This window comes from Hippocampus comes, unplaced genomic scaffold (assembly GCF_001891065.2).
Source record: "Hippocampus comes isolate QL1 unplaced genomic scaffold, H_comes_QL1_v1.1 scaffold335, whole genome shotgun sequence".
Taxonomy (NCBI): domain Eukaryota; kingdom Metazoa; phylum Chordata; class Actinopteri; order Syngnathiformes; family Syngnathidae; genus Hippocampus; species Hippocampus comes.
In genome coordinates this window covers 416,573-432,028 of record NW_017805823.1, presented here as the reverse complement: position 1 = coordinate 432,028, position 15,456 = coordinate 416,573, and the positions used below count along the sequence as shown (strand labels likewise).

The 15,456-nt window shown below is 43.5% G+C and overlaps 3 protein-coding genes across 3 annotated transcripts; all 3 read right to left on the bottom strand.

The window, feature by feature from the left end:
* Positions 1-510: 510 nt before the first annotated feature.
* Positions 511-4,326, bottom strand: LOC109525593 (zinc finger protein 16). Its single transcript, XM_019886189.1, has 3 exons — positions 3,073-4,326; positions 2,809-2,995; positions 511-1,814 (listed from the first exon to the last, which is right to left on the bottom strand). The coding sequence occupies exons 1-3, from the start codon at positions 3,097-3,099 to the stop codon at positions 562-564; spliced, it is 1,467 nt and encodes a 488-aa protein (XP_019741748.1). The 5' UTR covers positions 3,100-4,326; the 3' UTR covers positions 511-561.
* Positions 4,327-4,621: 295 nt separating this feature from the next.
* On the bottom strand, positions 4,622-9,437 carry LOC109525589 (zinc finger protein 668). Its single transcript, XM_019886181.1, has 3 exons — positions 8,263-9,437; positions 6,363-7,354; positions 4,622-5,407 (listed from the first exon to the last, which is right to left on the bottom strand). The coding sequence occupies exons 1-3, from the start codon at positions 8,699-8,701 to the stop codon at positions 4,847-4,849; spliced, it is 1,992 nt and encodes a 663-aa protein (XP_019741740.1). The 5' UTR covers positions 8,702-9,437; the 3' UTR covers positions 4,622-4,846.
* Positions 9,438-10,354: 917 nt separating this feature from the next.
* Positions 10,355-14,968, bottom strand: znf576.2 (zinc finger protein 576, tandem duplicate 2). Its single transcript, XM_019886198.1, has 5 exons — positions 14,663-14,968; positions 13,645-13,822; positions 13,128-13,243; positions 12,334-12,477; positions 10,355-11,917 (listed from the first exon to the last, which is right to left on the bottom strand). The coding sequence occupies exons 2-5, from the start codon at positions 13,793-13,795 to the stop codon at positions 11,066-11,068; spliced, it is 1,263 nt and encodes a 420-aa protein (XP_019741757.1). The 5' UTR covers positions 13,796-13,822; positions 14,663-14,968; the 3' UTR covers positions 10,355-11,065.
* Between the last annotated feature and the right edge of the window lie 488 nt (positions 14,969-15,456).

Below are 15,456 nucleotides of genomic sequence, written 5' to 3'. Positions count from 1 at the left end.
AGTTTAATACAACTGGACTGTACCTGCCAAATCCATTGTGCTGGATTTCAATCACATTGTGCACAGTTTGAATATTCAATTCAGTGATGGTTTTGATTACCACTAGAGAACCGGTGTCAAACTCAAAGCCCGGGGGCCAGATCTGGCCCACCATGTGATTTTATGCAGCCCGCGAAAGCAAATTACAGTATGTGTGTCGACTTCATGTTTTTTGCTAAAATACCAAAAGCGCAAATTGTTTTCAGATTTTAAAACATTCAGATATTATAACCATTTTAGTCACCAAATATTTATCATATTGGAGGCATCCCAGACCCACTTGCAATTGGTTAAAATTTCAGATTTTAAGACATTCAGATATTATAACCATTTTTGTCACCAAATATCAAACTGTTTTTACGAGCTTCTGATTTCAAAACTATTCAGCAATTTGTTGGATGTGATAATATGAAGCGATCATACATTTATTTTAGGTTTGCTGCATAACTATGAGCAATACTTGTTTTTTTTGTAACAAATGTCATTTGGCAACAATTTGGAGTTGTACCTTTAATGCAACACTTAATCTCCACTGTCATGACTGACACCCTCATTTGTGCTTCCATCTTTGGGAGCCCCCTCCTCTGCAGAGTAGTGTGCCACAGTCTGGTGTCTGTTCCGTGAAGGTGCATCTTTAAAACGCAGGCCACAGTCCTCGCACGCGTAAATCAGCCTTGTGCTATCTCCCTCCGTCGGACCCTTGCCAGCGTTCCCACCAAGCAGTGCGAATCCAGAGAGACTGCCAGTTTGCGACGGAGCATTGCCGTCAGGGCTGTGAGGAGTGTTCAGATTAGCGGGTGGATAAGCGCGAGGACGCCCGAGCGTCACCCCCGTGGGCCCTGCCTGCTCCGGGGCCAGACCGTGGACGGTTTGGTTGTGGAAGCGGATGCCCGAGCGGTTGGAGAAGGCTTTTCCACAGATGTTACAGATGAACGGCCGCTCGCCGGTGTGGATGCGTATGTGAATCTTGAGGGCTCCGGATTGGGTAAAGCACTTGCCGCACTGGCTGCAGCGGTAAGGTTTCTCCCCTGTGTGGATCCTCTGATGAGCTCGGACTCCTGCCAGGTGGGGAAAACCCCTCCCGCAGAAGCCACAGGAGTACGGTCTCTCACCCGTATGGATTCGTTTGTGGATCTTTAGAGCGCCCGACTGGCTGAATCCCTTGCCACACTCAGAGCAGGCGTATGGCCGGGCGCCAGTGTGCACATGGAGGTGGATACGTAGGTTGCTATGCGAGTTGAAGGTGCGTCCACACTGCGTGCACAGGAAGCCGGAAGACTTCTGGGCGTGCTCGGCACGCTGGTGCTGCAGCAGCTGCGAGGGTCTGGAGAAGGACGCCGGGCAGTGCATGCAGAGGTGTGGCAAGGGGGCCGTCGGCGGGCGGCTGCGTTCCTCTGGCGCGCGGTGGTGCAGGCGGGCCTGCAAAGATGCCAGGCAGGGGAAGGGAGATTGTGGGTATGCCAGGCACGTGCTTATAGGGCAGTGGCGGTGGTGGAAGTGGTGGTGCGTGTGGCAGAAGGCGGAGCAAGGAAATACGGAGGCTAGCTGGCTCAAGGAGGACAGTCGGCATGGCGGAGTTTCCGGGTTTGGCCTGCTCTCAGATGAGCTGCCAGGTTCAGGGCAGCTGTCATGCGAACTCAGTGGGAGAGGAGCACTGGTGGAGGTGGAGGCGGAGGAGGGGCCTTGCTCTTTTCGAGCCTCCGAGCATGGAAGTAAAGACGAGGCTCTGGGAGATGAGAAAGGGCAGCCAGGGCAGGTGCAGACATGGCGCATATCTAGCACACGTGACAGCAAAAGGATATGTCAAATGTGACACATGAATATCAGAATTTCTTGTGTTGTCCATTTGTTCAATGGACATGGAGGTATGAGCGGGGGGAGGGGGCGGGGGCAACATATGTACAGGGAGTGAAGCATCTGCTTTGACCAGGGATGAGCAATTGGCAGCCTTCAGCTCACGCGTGGCCTGTACCCACACTCTGAGTGGCCCCTTAATTACCCCCACCACCCAATGAAATGGGAAGGGTGGATGATAAACATGTTTCCTCTACTACAGTGGACCCCCTGCACACTCACATTGCGACACCTATGGATTGACCTATTTGCATATTTTTTGTCAAATGTTTTTTCCAATACATGTATATTTGTTTGGGGGTCCTGACACAAAATGCATCTTGGGATATTTTCCTAGCCAAGCCTTCACAAGTATCCAATTGTTGCATCCTTGATTTACATAACTGACAAGAACAACAACTGGGTATTCTGTGTGTTCTTGGTTTAGACCTACTTTCAATTGGGACAGTACTTAGGCCTCGACTGATGAGAAATCCAAAGTAAGTAGAAACGGACAAGAACGCCAATTGAGAAACGGCAAGGTTTGAAAGCAAACCATCTTTCCTTTCCGTTCTTTAAAATGAGTAACGCCTGTTATATAAGCAGGTTTATCATCGAGTTAGCCTCCATTCCTTCCGCTATTATATAAGCAGGTTTATCATCGAGTTCGCCTCCATTTCTTAAGTCAATCAAAACTTGAAGCTTCGCTCTGTAGCAGTGCCTGTCGCCACGATGTACAGTATTTATTTGTCCTCTTCAGGCAACTCGCTTCTCGATTGGCTATCAATAGGTGCCACGTGACACAACGACAGCTCAGTACATCAAACGTCGTTAGTGTTTGACTGATAATACTACACTTCACTAATTAGTGAAACCCTCACGAGCATATTAAGGAGGCTGCAAACTTAAAAAAAAAAAACAAAAAAACACACTTACCGTCTCTGGCAGTGTTTTTCCTCAGCGCCGCCTCGGTCTTGTCGTGCATCGGTCGGGCTTGTTGGAGTGTGTCCCCACTTAACAAGCTCCACATGTTCATGATGTCGGGCTGCTCCTTTGAGGAGCTCCCAGACATCAGGAGGTCGCCGATAAACTGGTGCATCTCCATCCAATTGCTTTGGTCAGGCTGCAGGGTGCAATACGGAACAAAATGAGTGACACGGGCTAGCAAGATTTTTTGTTGTGGTATTTACGACTACTTACAGTGTCGCTACTCTTGTCTTTGTCCATCAATTTTCACAAACTCGACTTAATTTATACTGTCTACTTTACTTAAAGGTAACTGTACAAGAAACACGACGAATAAAATACAGAGAATCACATTTTTTGTATGATCAATATCGCTGGCTAGCATGTGTAACTTCCGGTGTTTCAGACATGTGACCGGAAGTCAAATGCAGCTGTTGAGACGTCCAACACACATGTTATAAATAAAGACTGTTAAAATCTATTTTGAATACATTACTTTATTATGTATGACGAATAATACATTCGGTAAATATAATATTCTAGCATCTTATTTTACCTAATTGACGTCAACAAAATAGCCTACTTGGCACAGCTCACATTCCGATGCAGCACATATACCACTGCAAAATATATCCAAAATAACATTGAATACAGTTCGAATCAAAGATGATCATTATTACCTTGGTAGTGGTCATAATGTGGTTAGTCACTATAGATATGTATTGTGTCAAGCCATATCAGCATTTCATGACATGAAATGAACCCTGTCATAGATACAAAAATGCATTATACATGTTTACATGTATGTCACAAAATACACTTAGTTGTTCTAGAATCTAGATGACCTTGTACTTGGTTATGCTCTATGCGGATTGACAGCAGGTCAGATATAATTTTCCCGCAAATCTTTATTTGTGCTACGTTATTAAATCAGTATGCATTAAACGACATTGAACTTCCAACAAGCGCTGCTTAAGAAATACCACATGCAATAAAATGCAAGTCGCAAGCACAATTCCTGAGTAGAGTCTACATAAAACGTAAAAATGATCTTATGATCATCAGTAACTCTGATGTCTGAGCTTCACTCTTCATTTGGAAGATTCTGTGGTTATTGCATGCTCATCTGATATTCAGCATTCACACTGCTCAGTTCAATCCAATGTCGAAAAAATGTCCTTAATGGATTAATTACACGAACCTACAATTTATATTTGTACACTCAATCTGTAAATTTACTTGTGAAAAGTAGTAGCTCATGAGCTACAGCAAACCACATCATTTGCAATTTAACAGCAGACACTTCCGAGACAACTTTCTCATCATTCCCACCGAACAGATATTTTAACTTCAGACTCACTGCCATAATATACATGTATTGCAACCTAAATAAATCATGTCAATATGCATGCATTTTTTGGAATATTCAATAATTTAAAAGTGTGATGTTTTGCTCATCTAGTTGCAGAATTTGCATGAACCAGCGTATTTAATAAGATAAGATATCCTTTATTTGTCCCCCACTGGGGAAATTTACAGTCTACAGCAGCAAAATTGGGGGGTAGAAAGAAGAAAAACAAAGTGTTTGCATTCACAAAAATAAATGTTTCAGTTTCAGTGTACACAGTTCAATTAATGTGACGCTTCACATAAACATTATTTCAAATATTGAAGAATAAGAAACCCAGAGTTTATATCCTTTATGTATTTCAATTTTTGTCACACATAAAAAAAGGTTTAAAAAAAATCTTGGACAAATTGAGCAAGAATTGTATTGGGTATCAATTTAATACTGCAATTTTTATTGTCAATAAAATGATCCCAATGTGCCAAAGGTAGGAATGTTTTTGTGAAAAGAATAACAGATGTATACTAACCTAAACGATACTAGTATTGCTGAGAACCCCTAAACATCTGAGTCTGTTGAGTGTAGCCATCAAATGGTATTATTGTCTCTCTCGGGTGTTTATAGAAAGTCAACCTCCATTTTAATTTCTCCCGACAGCTTCTATGTTGAGTCAGGAGATTGAGTCTCAGTTTTTATTATGGAGGATGTTGTTGAAAGATCCACAACACAGTTGTTCAATTCTTGTCTCGCCGCTTCTCCTGTCACCTCATACTCCATCGGCTCACTTTTAACCACAGGAGGATGTGTTGGATTGGAATCTTTCTTGGTTAAATCCATTGGTGCACACTCTGCATCTTGGATAGCAGGCCACATGCCAAGATGTTGATTAGGAGGAAAGCTGCGGTGCGCTCCGAGATTTTGGACTTCTGGGACTACATGTTTGATCCCGGGCGGAAGTGTCAGGGCCTCCATATTGGCGGGAACAAACAGGACGAGATTAGCACCAGGTGGGGGGATTTGGTTAAGGGTGAGCTTCCAGCAGCTATCTGAGGCAGCTTCATCCCCTGTCGAGAACTGCAGAAGCGCAGAGTTGGTGACAGGTGCCGCAGTGTTTGGCACATGGGTCGGCTCAGGGTGTGCTGGTGCTGGATTCAATGTATCATCTGTGGTGGGAATTGTCTCAAGATTCTTCTTTGATGGAGGGTGTTTCTTTGTAGCAGTCTAAAATGATACAAAAAACAAAAATTATTAAACAGGGTATATGAAACGGGAGTCTTTATTTCTTTCAAATGAGCACCGCATGTCAAAACAAGATGTTTTGACATTTGTGGAAATTACTGTTAGGTTTACCATCAACGTCTGAAAGAAATTCGATTTTGAAAGTCAGGTTCATCCGCCTGTGTAAACACGTCAAACCAGTCATCTCTGTCACATGATGCGGTCATAAAATAAGTAAGCCTACAAGCTATCAACAATGAGTTACAAACTAAAGCCCAACTAATATGGATTCTTTTTGAGGCAGATGACAATTCCAGTATTTGACAAAATAAAATTCCATCATAGAAAAAACAGTCAATTAATTGAAAAATGTATATATATATATATATATATATAGGTCAAATGATGAGGCAAAAAGACAACCCACAACGTTCAAGGAAAAGAAGACTGGACATAAGAGACAAAATCAGCAGCTCGACTTGAAATACAGGTTTATCGTACTGGTGATTCACATGCAAAAAGCCCACTCTGAAAATATGTGGTGACAGGCACGGGAAAATGAGGCAACAACGCCTTCAAAACTGCAAAGAGCAGGGTTTTGCAAAAATGACCTAACTTTGTGAAAGGGCAGTACATGGGCCAAGATATGGTGTAAAAAATGAATAGAAGGGGCCCTAGGATGGAAGCCTGAGGAAGACCAGTGATGAGAAATACCAGGATGGGTGGATTTCAGTTTGCTAAAACCTCAACAAACTTAATACAACCAAAGAAATACGTTTCTATTCCATTCTTAAAGTCAATGTGTTCAATGTCATTGCATACTAATCATTTTGTTGTGCGGATTGATTACAGATTAATCATGTTGTGAACTAAATGATGCGCAACCAGCTGAGGTACTGCTGACAATAATCATTCAATTAATTGATGTATGAAATGTCATCAACTAGTCCACACTTACCGCAGGTTTGAGAGGCTGCGGTGTTTGTCCACATGTCTTTAGGTGGCTTTCGTAGTTCTGCTGATGGGGAAAGCCCAGTCCACAGCTCTGACAGAGGCAAGGAGAGTTGCCGGCATGGCCGCCCATGTGGGACATGAGCAACAAGGCCGAGCGGAATCCCTTCCCACACTCTGCGCATTTGAGGACCCTTTGGTGAGCCCCACCATGTTTCTTGAGCTCCTCAGTGGTGCTAAAGCTGAGGCCGCATTCCAGACATCGAATCTCGTCCCCTTTGACATCACAGCTTCTCCCTTTGACATCGCAGCTGCCCCAGCAGCCCGTGTCCTTCTTGTGTCGCAGGAAGTCTCCCTGGCTGGAAAACTCTCTCAGACATGCCACGCAGTGGATGCGCTCGGGTTCACACTTGTGCTGGCGGTAGAGTTTGGCAAGGCGGAAGTGACAGTGGCACCTTATGCACGTGTAAGGCAGGAGGCCGAGGTGGGAGAAGCTGTGTTTGAGGAGCCAGTCCTTGTTGCTGAATGTCTCGGAGCAGTCAGTGCATTTGTAGATGTGGTAGCATGCCTTCCTCTGATGTCGCTTGAGGGATTTCGCATGGGTAAAATGGCGGCCGCATTTTTCGCAGACCACCTCCGGCATGGAATTGTGCAACGCCACGTGATGCTCGCAGGCCTTCAGACTGGTGAACACACGCTTGCACAGGTCGCACTCGTAGAATTCACTTTCAAAGTGAGTATTGGACAGGTGGTGCTGCAGAGATTTCTGCGAGGCAAACGACATGAGGCAGATGCGACAGTGCGGCCGGTTCGCCTTGCTCGGGCCATGCGTGCGCAGGTGCAAACGGTAGTTGTGGACCTGCGAGAAGCGCTTGCCGCATTCGGCACAGCAGTACGGGCGCGCTCCCGTGTGTAGGTTCATGTGTTCCTGGAGCTTAAAGTCAGAGGGGAGCCGCAGGCCACACACACTGCAGACGTAGTTGCCAGAATTAGCCACCTCTGTAGAGAAGACAATGACGGTTGAGGTGTGAGATTGTCACATTCTTAAGTTCATGACAATAAAAATGACAATTTTGCCATTCGTGCGAAAAGTGCAATCCAACGTAAACAAGGACCTTCTGTCCCTATAAAATGCCGCTAGGTGACTGTACCCCTAACAACCATAGAGGGAGAACACCTTCTTTCTTCCTCTGTATTTCACATCTGTGAGGAATCTTCAAAAGGTAAGTGGTTTTGGTTTATTTTAGTTTTAGTTTTATGACACAGTAAACCCCTGGCATTCTCAGGGAATAGGAACCGAGCCCTGATGCGGCTAGTGAAAAAAAATAACGTAATTGACGCCATGCTGTAAAATGTTGAAAATTACTTCTTTTAATAGTTTAAACAGTAAATTTACTACAAATTGTGACTTTAAATAAATCCGAGTTTTCTATCAAACTTATCTTAGAACAGTTCTCTAAAAAATGGCTTCCAGCTGATTTTTAGAGGTACATGTACTTGCTGCTCTGCTCCTCTGTAATTTACATTAACAACCCAGACTAAACTTCGCACCTCCTCGGTGCACAAAGATGTTAGTCGCTCAGTCGAACTGTATCACTTCATAATAACATACTGTAATTTCTCAACATCAATTCATACTGGAAGGCTTTGAGTGTTGTAGCCTACAAAAAAAAAACAAATAGGTGGGGGTTCACTGTACATATATGATTGATAAGAATGTAAAAATGGCACCATACAACATCTATAGGCTATTACTCAAGGTTTTGCTCTATTTACAGGACTTGGTCCCAGTACTCTGTAAATTGTAGGGAAATACTGTACTATACTGGATTTACTTACACCAACTAAAACTAGTAGTTAAACTATTTCGCACTTCGACAGCCATACTCGCCACAGGCACGGCCTACCATTGTCAAGCCCTTCTTGATCTTCATCATCCTCTTCATCTTCATGGCAGACCACTGAAACGTCACTATCATCTGAGTCGCTCTTCTCCTGTTGCTGTTGAGGTGCCGCCGGTTTGTTCCCATTGACTTCCAGGGGGGTTGCCACACCAACAGCATCCGCTTCACTCTGTGGTGATTTAAGTTGTTGACTTGGTGACGCACGGAGACCAGTATCTGCCTGAAGCCAAGTCGAGGAGCGGGCCTGTTGGCCTTTGAGCTGCTTGGATGGCTGCCTTTTTAAATGCTGGCTCTCCCTCGGTGGGTCAGGGCTTGTCAAAGCAGGAGAGGGGCAAGGTGACTGTGAGTCATCACATGTCGTCGAGAGGCTTTCCTGACGCAGGAGGACGTCGGGAAAGCCCAATTCTGTCAGTTGGATATCAATTGTGTATTGTACAGACATTGTACCAGCCGGGGAAGGGGACGTAAAAGGAGGTAGGTAGTTAATATTCGTGGTAATAACGGGAATGCCCTCGTGTGTGATCACAGATGAGACAGTTGCTGATGCACTTCAGTTACTGCTACAATTCACGCCCGCCACACAGACTCCCTGACCTGAGGCAACGTCCAGGATTAAATGTCTCTTATACCTAAATGTCTCTTTCACCTGAAATTGTCTTTTGGTCTTTAATAGTTGATGGCGTCACGGCGGCCAATCACCAGGCCTGCACTTAACGTCCCACACTCGAGAGCGAGAGTTAGTACAGCACACTCTTTCTACATCCTTGTTGTGAGAAAGTCTTTAGCCGCACCTGTCAAACACCTAGAAGCATGTTAAATCCTTTAAACGTGGTCCTTTCTCCACATTTGCTTTGTTGAAAACATCCTTGGAATTCCGGCTGTAGTCCACCTGATTGGGGCACGCCGCTCACCTGGCAGATGGACTCGCCGCTCTCGTCTGCTCTCGGTCTCGGAGCCGAACGGTCAACATAGTCAGTTTTCCCGTGTAAGTGGCAGAATAAACTAAGAACAAGTCCTCCAGTTATTTGACGAAATTCTGTGTTTTCACGACGCAATTATAATGAACGCTCAACTCTATTAGCCAAGTTAGGCAGCAATGAAAATAAGGCACCACAAAGGCAGGAAGTAGCCGTGGAAACGAGAGCGCACCTATTGTTCCGGAATGGTATTACATGTATTAAACGCCTCCACAGTGTTTTAACGTTGTTTGTGGACGAGCCTCTTTTATGGCTTTATCAGGACACAATGCAACATTATTTCCATCCTTTCATTAATTTTCTAAAATGCGTGTTGCGGGAGACCCCCCGCCCCAACACACACACACATACACTTAGGTGAAACTGACATGGTCTTTCATCTATAACTGCTATAAACAAAAAAGTGTATGCAGAAAAGTGGTTAAGATTGCATGACTGTCTGTGTCTTATGTGTTGTGTTGTATTATTTTGTCATTTTATGTTAACTGTTCTGTTGATGGCTGCGCGGGTAAATGCAGCGGCCCTTCTCTCTCCTGGGATTGAGAGGAAAGAAATTTCATCTGTGCTGTATGTTGCACATATAGCACGTTTGACAGTAAAATTGACTTGACTTGATGGTTGGTAGGCTTACACTCTGGTCTTGTCACTAGTCAACCACAGGGCACAAATTAAAAAAAAAAACATTCACCGACGTACTAAACGACTTCGTCAACTGTGCCACCCTCATCGTAATTTCACGTTTGCTCAATTTACGATTGATATTTAAAAAAAAAAAAAATTGAACACCGTTACAACTGCATTTGTTCATTTAGCTGGTTGTCCCTGGTTTTAAATTAGCTTGTGTAGCACCTTAATTCACTTCTTAAAACTAATTTTGAAAGAAGCTGTGAGGGTGGTTTGTAACTGGCTCAAAGGCACCTCATTAGTAATCAGAAGTAGACAAGCATCTTTACAAAAAACAGTTGCTTTTTTTTAATCCCAAGTGGGATGGGAACCATGACCATCCGGTTCCAAAGCCCTGTTGATTAATTCGTGCCAATATTCCGGTATTAATATTACATGTACTGTATAGATGTAACATGTGCATTGTGATGACTCGAAAATAAAAACTAGACTTGTTCAAAAGCCTGTATGGACTAGAGCCTGTTTTATTTTGTATTTGTACTGTCCAAACACAGCAGTAGGAAAGAATCAATCCAGAGAAAAGACACTTAATATACATTATTTACTGTTGGACTCTGTACGCATGACAGAGCCTTAAGTTTCATTCCCGAAATGTCGATGACATAGTAATTCACCTCAGTGAAAAAGGAAAAGAGCAGTCATTAGAAATCATGATTATAGTGGATTAATTGTCCACGCTGAATCTACAGCACTCAAACAAAACTTTGTGGTCTGTTAAAAAAAATGTAGGCATGTTAATTTAGATAGCGCCATGATCAAAACATTAGGTGTAAAAAAAACCAAACATATGAACCAGAGGCTGTACATTATTTTTGACAAACATTTAAAACATGGCATCTAAGAGCTGACAAAATATGCACTTCAAATTCTTTTTGTTAACAAGGAAAAAAAACATTAAAATTCACACCACAAAAAATGAAAAGAAAAAAATTAAGTGAATCAGAACAGTCTATGTTTTTACAAAACAACTATTATTTTGTTAACAGTATGGAAACATTTAGCTAGTCAATGAGATGTCCCATGTAAGATTCAGCTTGAAATCCAAACTTCTTACAATGCCATTTGTCAAAACGTCATCAGCTGATGAATCAGGATCCTAAAACAAGAGGACGCGTCTCGTCGCTTTCTCAAACTGCCAGTCACGATTATCTTTTGGGGGACTCGGACTGCTGTTCCTCCGGGTGGCTCTTCTGGTGAGCCTTTAGAGTGCGCTCGCGGCCAAAACTCTTGCCGCAGGTGGGGCAGGCAAAGCGGCCAATGGCATGTGCGCGTGACATGTGTGCCTCCAGCTGCTCGGGCCGGGCAAAGCTCTCGTCACAATCGCCACACGGGTGGGCTTTCCGGACGGTGTGCTTCTCTTTCTTGTGAGTGCGCAGCTGAAGTGAGCTGGGAAAGGAGAGGTCACATTCGGGACATGCGTGCTGCTTGGGCGTCACAGCCTCCACTTTAACTTTGGCTTCCTTTGTTGCTTCATCGCCATCAGCTGCAACACCTTTTTTTTCTTCTGCTTCAGATTTTACAGCTACTGCTGCTTTAGGAGGGCGCCCTCGTTTTGCTCCACCTGCTTTTGGTTTCTCCTCTGCAGGGGCTGCCGGCGTTTCGGGAGTGTCACCTTCATTTGCAGCCTGCCCCTCCTCACAGACCACGGCCTCGTCTTTCTTCTTTCGCTTTCCCCTTTTCTCAGTGCTTGCCACCTCCTCAATCTTGATTTGGCGTCCGCGCTTCTTGGTCGGCGGAGCGCTGCCGTTGCACTGCTGGCCTTCGGGATACTTCTGCTCGTGTTCATTCAGCTCAGACTCACTGTTAAAGCCCTGGCCACACTTCTTGCAATGATGACTTTTTGCGGGCTCCTCCGGATGCTCGGCTGTCTCAACATCGGGGCGAGGGTGATGCGCCAGACGATGCGTACGCAGCATCGCAGCACTCCGGAAGGTTTCGTTGCAATCTTTACATGGCAACTGCTTCTCTGGACATACGTGCCTTCTGTGTGTTGTGAGCTGCCAAAACATGAGAACAGAAAACACACTAATGAAGTATAGTATTGATCCTTTCCTTTTCTCTACCACTTGTTCTCATTTGGGTCACAGGTGAGCTGAAGCGTACCCGAGCTGAATTTGGACAAAGTCAAACACAAGACAGACATATAGAAACACTCGCAATTATTATTCTTTACGGCAATGGAAATTTTTAAGACATGTTTTTTGGAATGTGGGAGGAAGCCAGAGAACTCTGACGAACCCCACGCAAGAACAGGTAGAACATGTAAATTTCACAAGAGAGGGCCAGAACCAGGATTTGAACCCAGAGACCAAGAACTGTGATGCACACGTGCTAACTATTGATGGGTCACTGTACTGTCTAACTACAATTTAAAAAAACAAAACACAAAACAAACATCGAACATCGGTCTCACTTCAGTGAATGTTCTGAAGCTCTCCTTGCAGTGGGCACATTTGAAGGGCTTGTCATCCTTGCTGTGTGTGGGCTGGTGCAGTGTCAGCTCCTCAGATGATAAAAACGTGCGGTCACACACGTAGCATGTAAACAGCGTGTTGCCCTTTGGAGGAATGGCACAGAAGATTAAGATTAGTTTACTAAAATGCAAATTTCTTCGTTGTGAGACAATTAAGGTTTTTCTTATCTTATCTTAAAAGGATGACAACAAGTCGCAATAGTTTCCCATGTCACTTATAGGAAAAATCATCACTTGAGTAATCGAAAAATGTATTCATAGCGCAGCCTAATTGCAAAGTTGGCGACACTTGACTGTAAGATCCTCTCTGTTGACAGCCATGTTGTTCCCGCAAACTGTGTGGGGTTACTACGCAGTACTACGGAAACTGCAAAATAAATAAAACCTGTATCGGGAAGCTCACTTTCTTCAAAGTACTACTGTCTAAATTAGATGAAAGTTTTTACATTTATTAGCCGCCCCGTCCATTTTGGAGAAAATTTAAGACTTTTAAAGTGCGCCCTATGGTCGTGAAAATAGCTTGATGTGCATTGCATCAAGTAAAAGTTTACTACCAATGGCTGACTGCTACCCTGCTTTTGAGGAAATAACTGGCTACTTTATGAGGAAATGTGGGCATCCAAAATAGACAAGCATCATGACTGAAAACAGGCGTTGCAACACATCACTTCAAACAGGTACAGAGAACGGAAAATGGAGCAAGTCAGACTTGCAGCCAATTCGAGAAAACGCACCTGTTGAAGTTGTTGCTTGTACTCTTCCCGGTGGCTCTTCTTCATGTGTCTTTCCTTGGCTTTGGCATTGCAGAAGGTGATGAAGCACTGGAAACACTGCAGATTCTCATGCTGATCTGAAAGGACAACAGAAAAGGCAACAGGTGAGAACCCCAGACAAGCACGTTAAGTGCATTTGAGTCATATCTGTTTTGAAATGGTAGCTAGTTTGTCTCCTGTGGCCAAAGGGTAGGAGACTTTGGATTTTTCCTGCATAGAAAAGAAAAAGGATCCCACTCAGTCGGTGCACCCCTAGTCAGAAACACTGAGATTTGGTCAGGAACATTTGCGTCTCAGCCAAAACATTGAAAACAAAAAAAAAAACAAGCCACCAGAAAGACGTACAAAAACACCAATTTTTCTTTATATTTTTGTTTTCTTTGAATGGTATTGAGTGGCAAATAGACATCTTATTTTAAACACAGTTTTTATTCATCCAACACAATGTCTTGTGATAAAAAAGATCTGTTTTACTCACAGGGTTGAGCAGTTGGAGCAAGAGGTCCATTCAGGGTGATGGGCCGTTTGAACGGCTCCGCCGGTTTTTCCGGGGGGGCTTGTGGGGTTGGATTTGGCAGTCCCCGTCCCATCACAATATCTTCAATATTTAAAATGTCAGAGTCCATCATGGAATATTAAGAAGCCACAGTAAAATCCTGCACAAAATATTGAAGGTCAAATAGTTAGTTGCCCAAATAATTTCAACCAACTCTCACAACATTAACATAAAATTGGTACAAATTGTTGCTTTTTTATGTTTATAGATTCACAATCAACCAGAGCATGGTCATCTTCAATTGTTGAATTGAGAAAACTGGATTATTCATGATGTTTGTTGAATTTGCTTGTTTTATGAAAACAATCAAATTATGTTATTAGGCTATAACGATACAAATCTAAACATCGTTCCATACGGTTCATTAAAAAACATTCGCGAGGTACCTAATATTGAAGATGCAATTAATTAAAGAAAAAATGAGAGATGCCAACACTTACTCTCTACGCATTTACAACGTATTAAACGACGTAAATTTATTGGATTGATTTATTTCCGCCGCTAATCTTTCAATTCACGTCCATTCAGTTTTAGCCTTCCCAGGCCGCTAGCGTCTGTCTCGTTAGCACCATGTAGCAAACACTTTCGAGCGCGACTATCTACACACTGAACGCGTTATTCGTCTCACTCTGAACCACTCTAAAAATTGTAATGTGTACGTATACCCCTAGTGGGTGGTTATGGACAGTAAATACGCGCTAAAATGCAGTAATGACAAAGTAGCGAACCAACGTAATGCTAGGCTACCATACTGTGCTCTGCGAGTTAGCGCTAACAACACAGAATGCCGCTCAAACAGCATCGTACACTTTTCGTGCATTTCATTAAGTTTGGCCCCATGGATGGCGCCAACAAATATATTTGCAAATGATTGCGGCAAAACCGAACCCGAAAAACAAAGTCATTTTCGAAATAATATATTGATGGACAAGTACATTACCTCACTGCGCTGTTTAAATTTAGTTGGACTGACAGAATTGACCCCCCGAGAAGTAAACGCATAGAACCGAGTCGGACGCTTCCTGATGCGAGACCATGGCCGTTGAGGGCAACTAAGATGGCTGCCGTTCCTAACACGAAGTAAACCAAAAAAAACGAACCTCCAAGGCAAACAAATTCAAACTGTACGCGCGCAAGTTTTCAAGTAGTATTTCAAACGTGCACGTGCAATTGGACTCAAGTAAACTGAGAAAAAGAATAAAAATTGCTCGGTTAACTCATACTCGATGAGGATATTTGGTCACGTGACCAAAGTTTGGTGACGAGGTTCATTTGAAAGTCTCATTGGTTGCCTTTATTTAAATCAAATCTTTACACTACACTCACTCCTGAGGATTCTGTATTATTATGTGCATAGTGGCATCATCATCATGGTCTTAGCCACATTTAATTTAAGACATTACAGTTCCATTAATGCATTGAGACTTGAAAATGTGCACAGTTAATCAGATTTTAACTTGAAAAGTTGGCAGTGACCTTCACAACACCTGAATGAGACACTGAGGATGAACATGACAATTGTATGTCCCAAAACAAATATAGTAGACCGCAATCACAATTTGTGGCACGGTGGACGAGCAGTTTGCGCCTCCACCTTAAAATTCTGAGGTTGGCCCATTGAATAAGGCTTCATCCGGCCTTTCTAAGCGGAGTTTGCTTGTTGGCTAATATTTACTGGCTTCAGATTTCAAAACTATGAGGCCTGCAACAAAATTTTGCATTTGGTAATTCATG

Coding starts and splice junctions, on each gene's coding strand:
- LOC109525593 (XM_019886189.1), bottom strand. CDS start 3,099: ATGGACAAAGACAAGAGTAGCGACACT. Junction 2,996..3,072: donor AAGACAAGAGTAGCGACACT/GTAAGTAGTCGT, acceptor TGCACCCTGCAG/CCTGACCAAAGCAATTGGAT. Junction 1,815..2,808: donor GAAAAACACTGCCAGAGACG/GTAAGTGTGTTT, acceptor CACGTGTGCTAG/ATATGCGCCATGTCTGCACC.
- LOC109525589 (XM_019886181.1), bottom strand. CDS start 8,701: ATGTCTGTACAATACACAATTGATATCCAACTGACAGAATTGGGCTTT. Junction 7,355..8,262: donor TCAAGAAGGGCTTGACAATG/GTAGGCCGTGCC, acceptor TCTTCTCTACAG/AGGTGGCTAATTCTGGCAAC. Junction 5,408..6,362: donor CGCAGCCTCTCAAACCTGCG/GTAAGTGTGGAC, acceptor GTATCATTTTAG/ACTGCTACAAAGAAACACCC.
- znf576.2 (XM_019886198.1), bottom strand. CDS start 13,795: ATGATGGACTCTGACATTTTAAATATTGAAGATATTGTGATGGGACGG. Junction 13,244..13,644: donor TGCTCCAACTGCTCAACCCT/GTGAGTAAAACA, acceptor TTGTCCTTTCAG/ATCAGCATGAGAATCTGCAG. Junction 11,918..12,333: donor GCTTCAGAACATTCACTGAA/GTGAGACCGATG, acceptor ATGTTTTGGCAG/CTCACAACACACAGAAGGCA.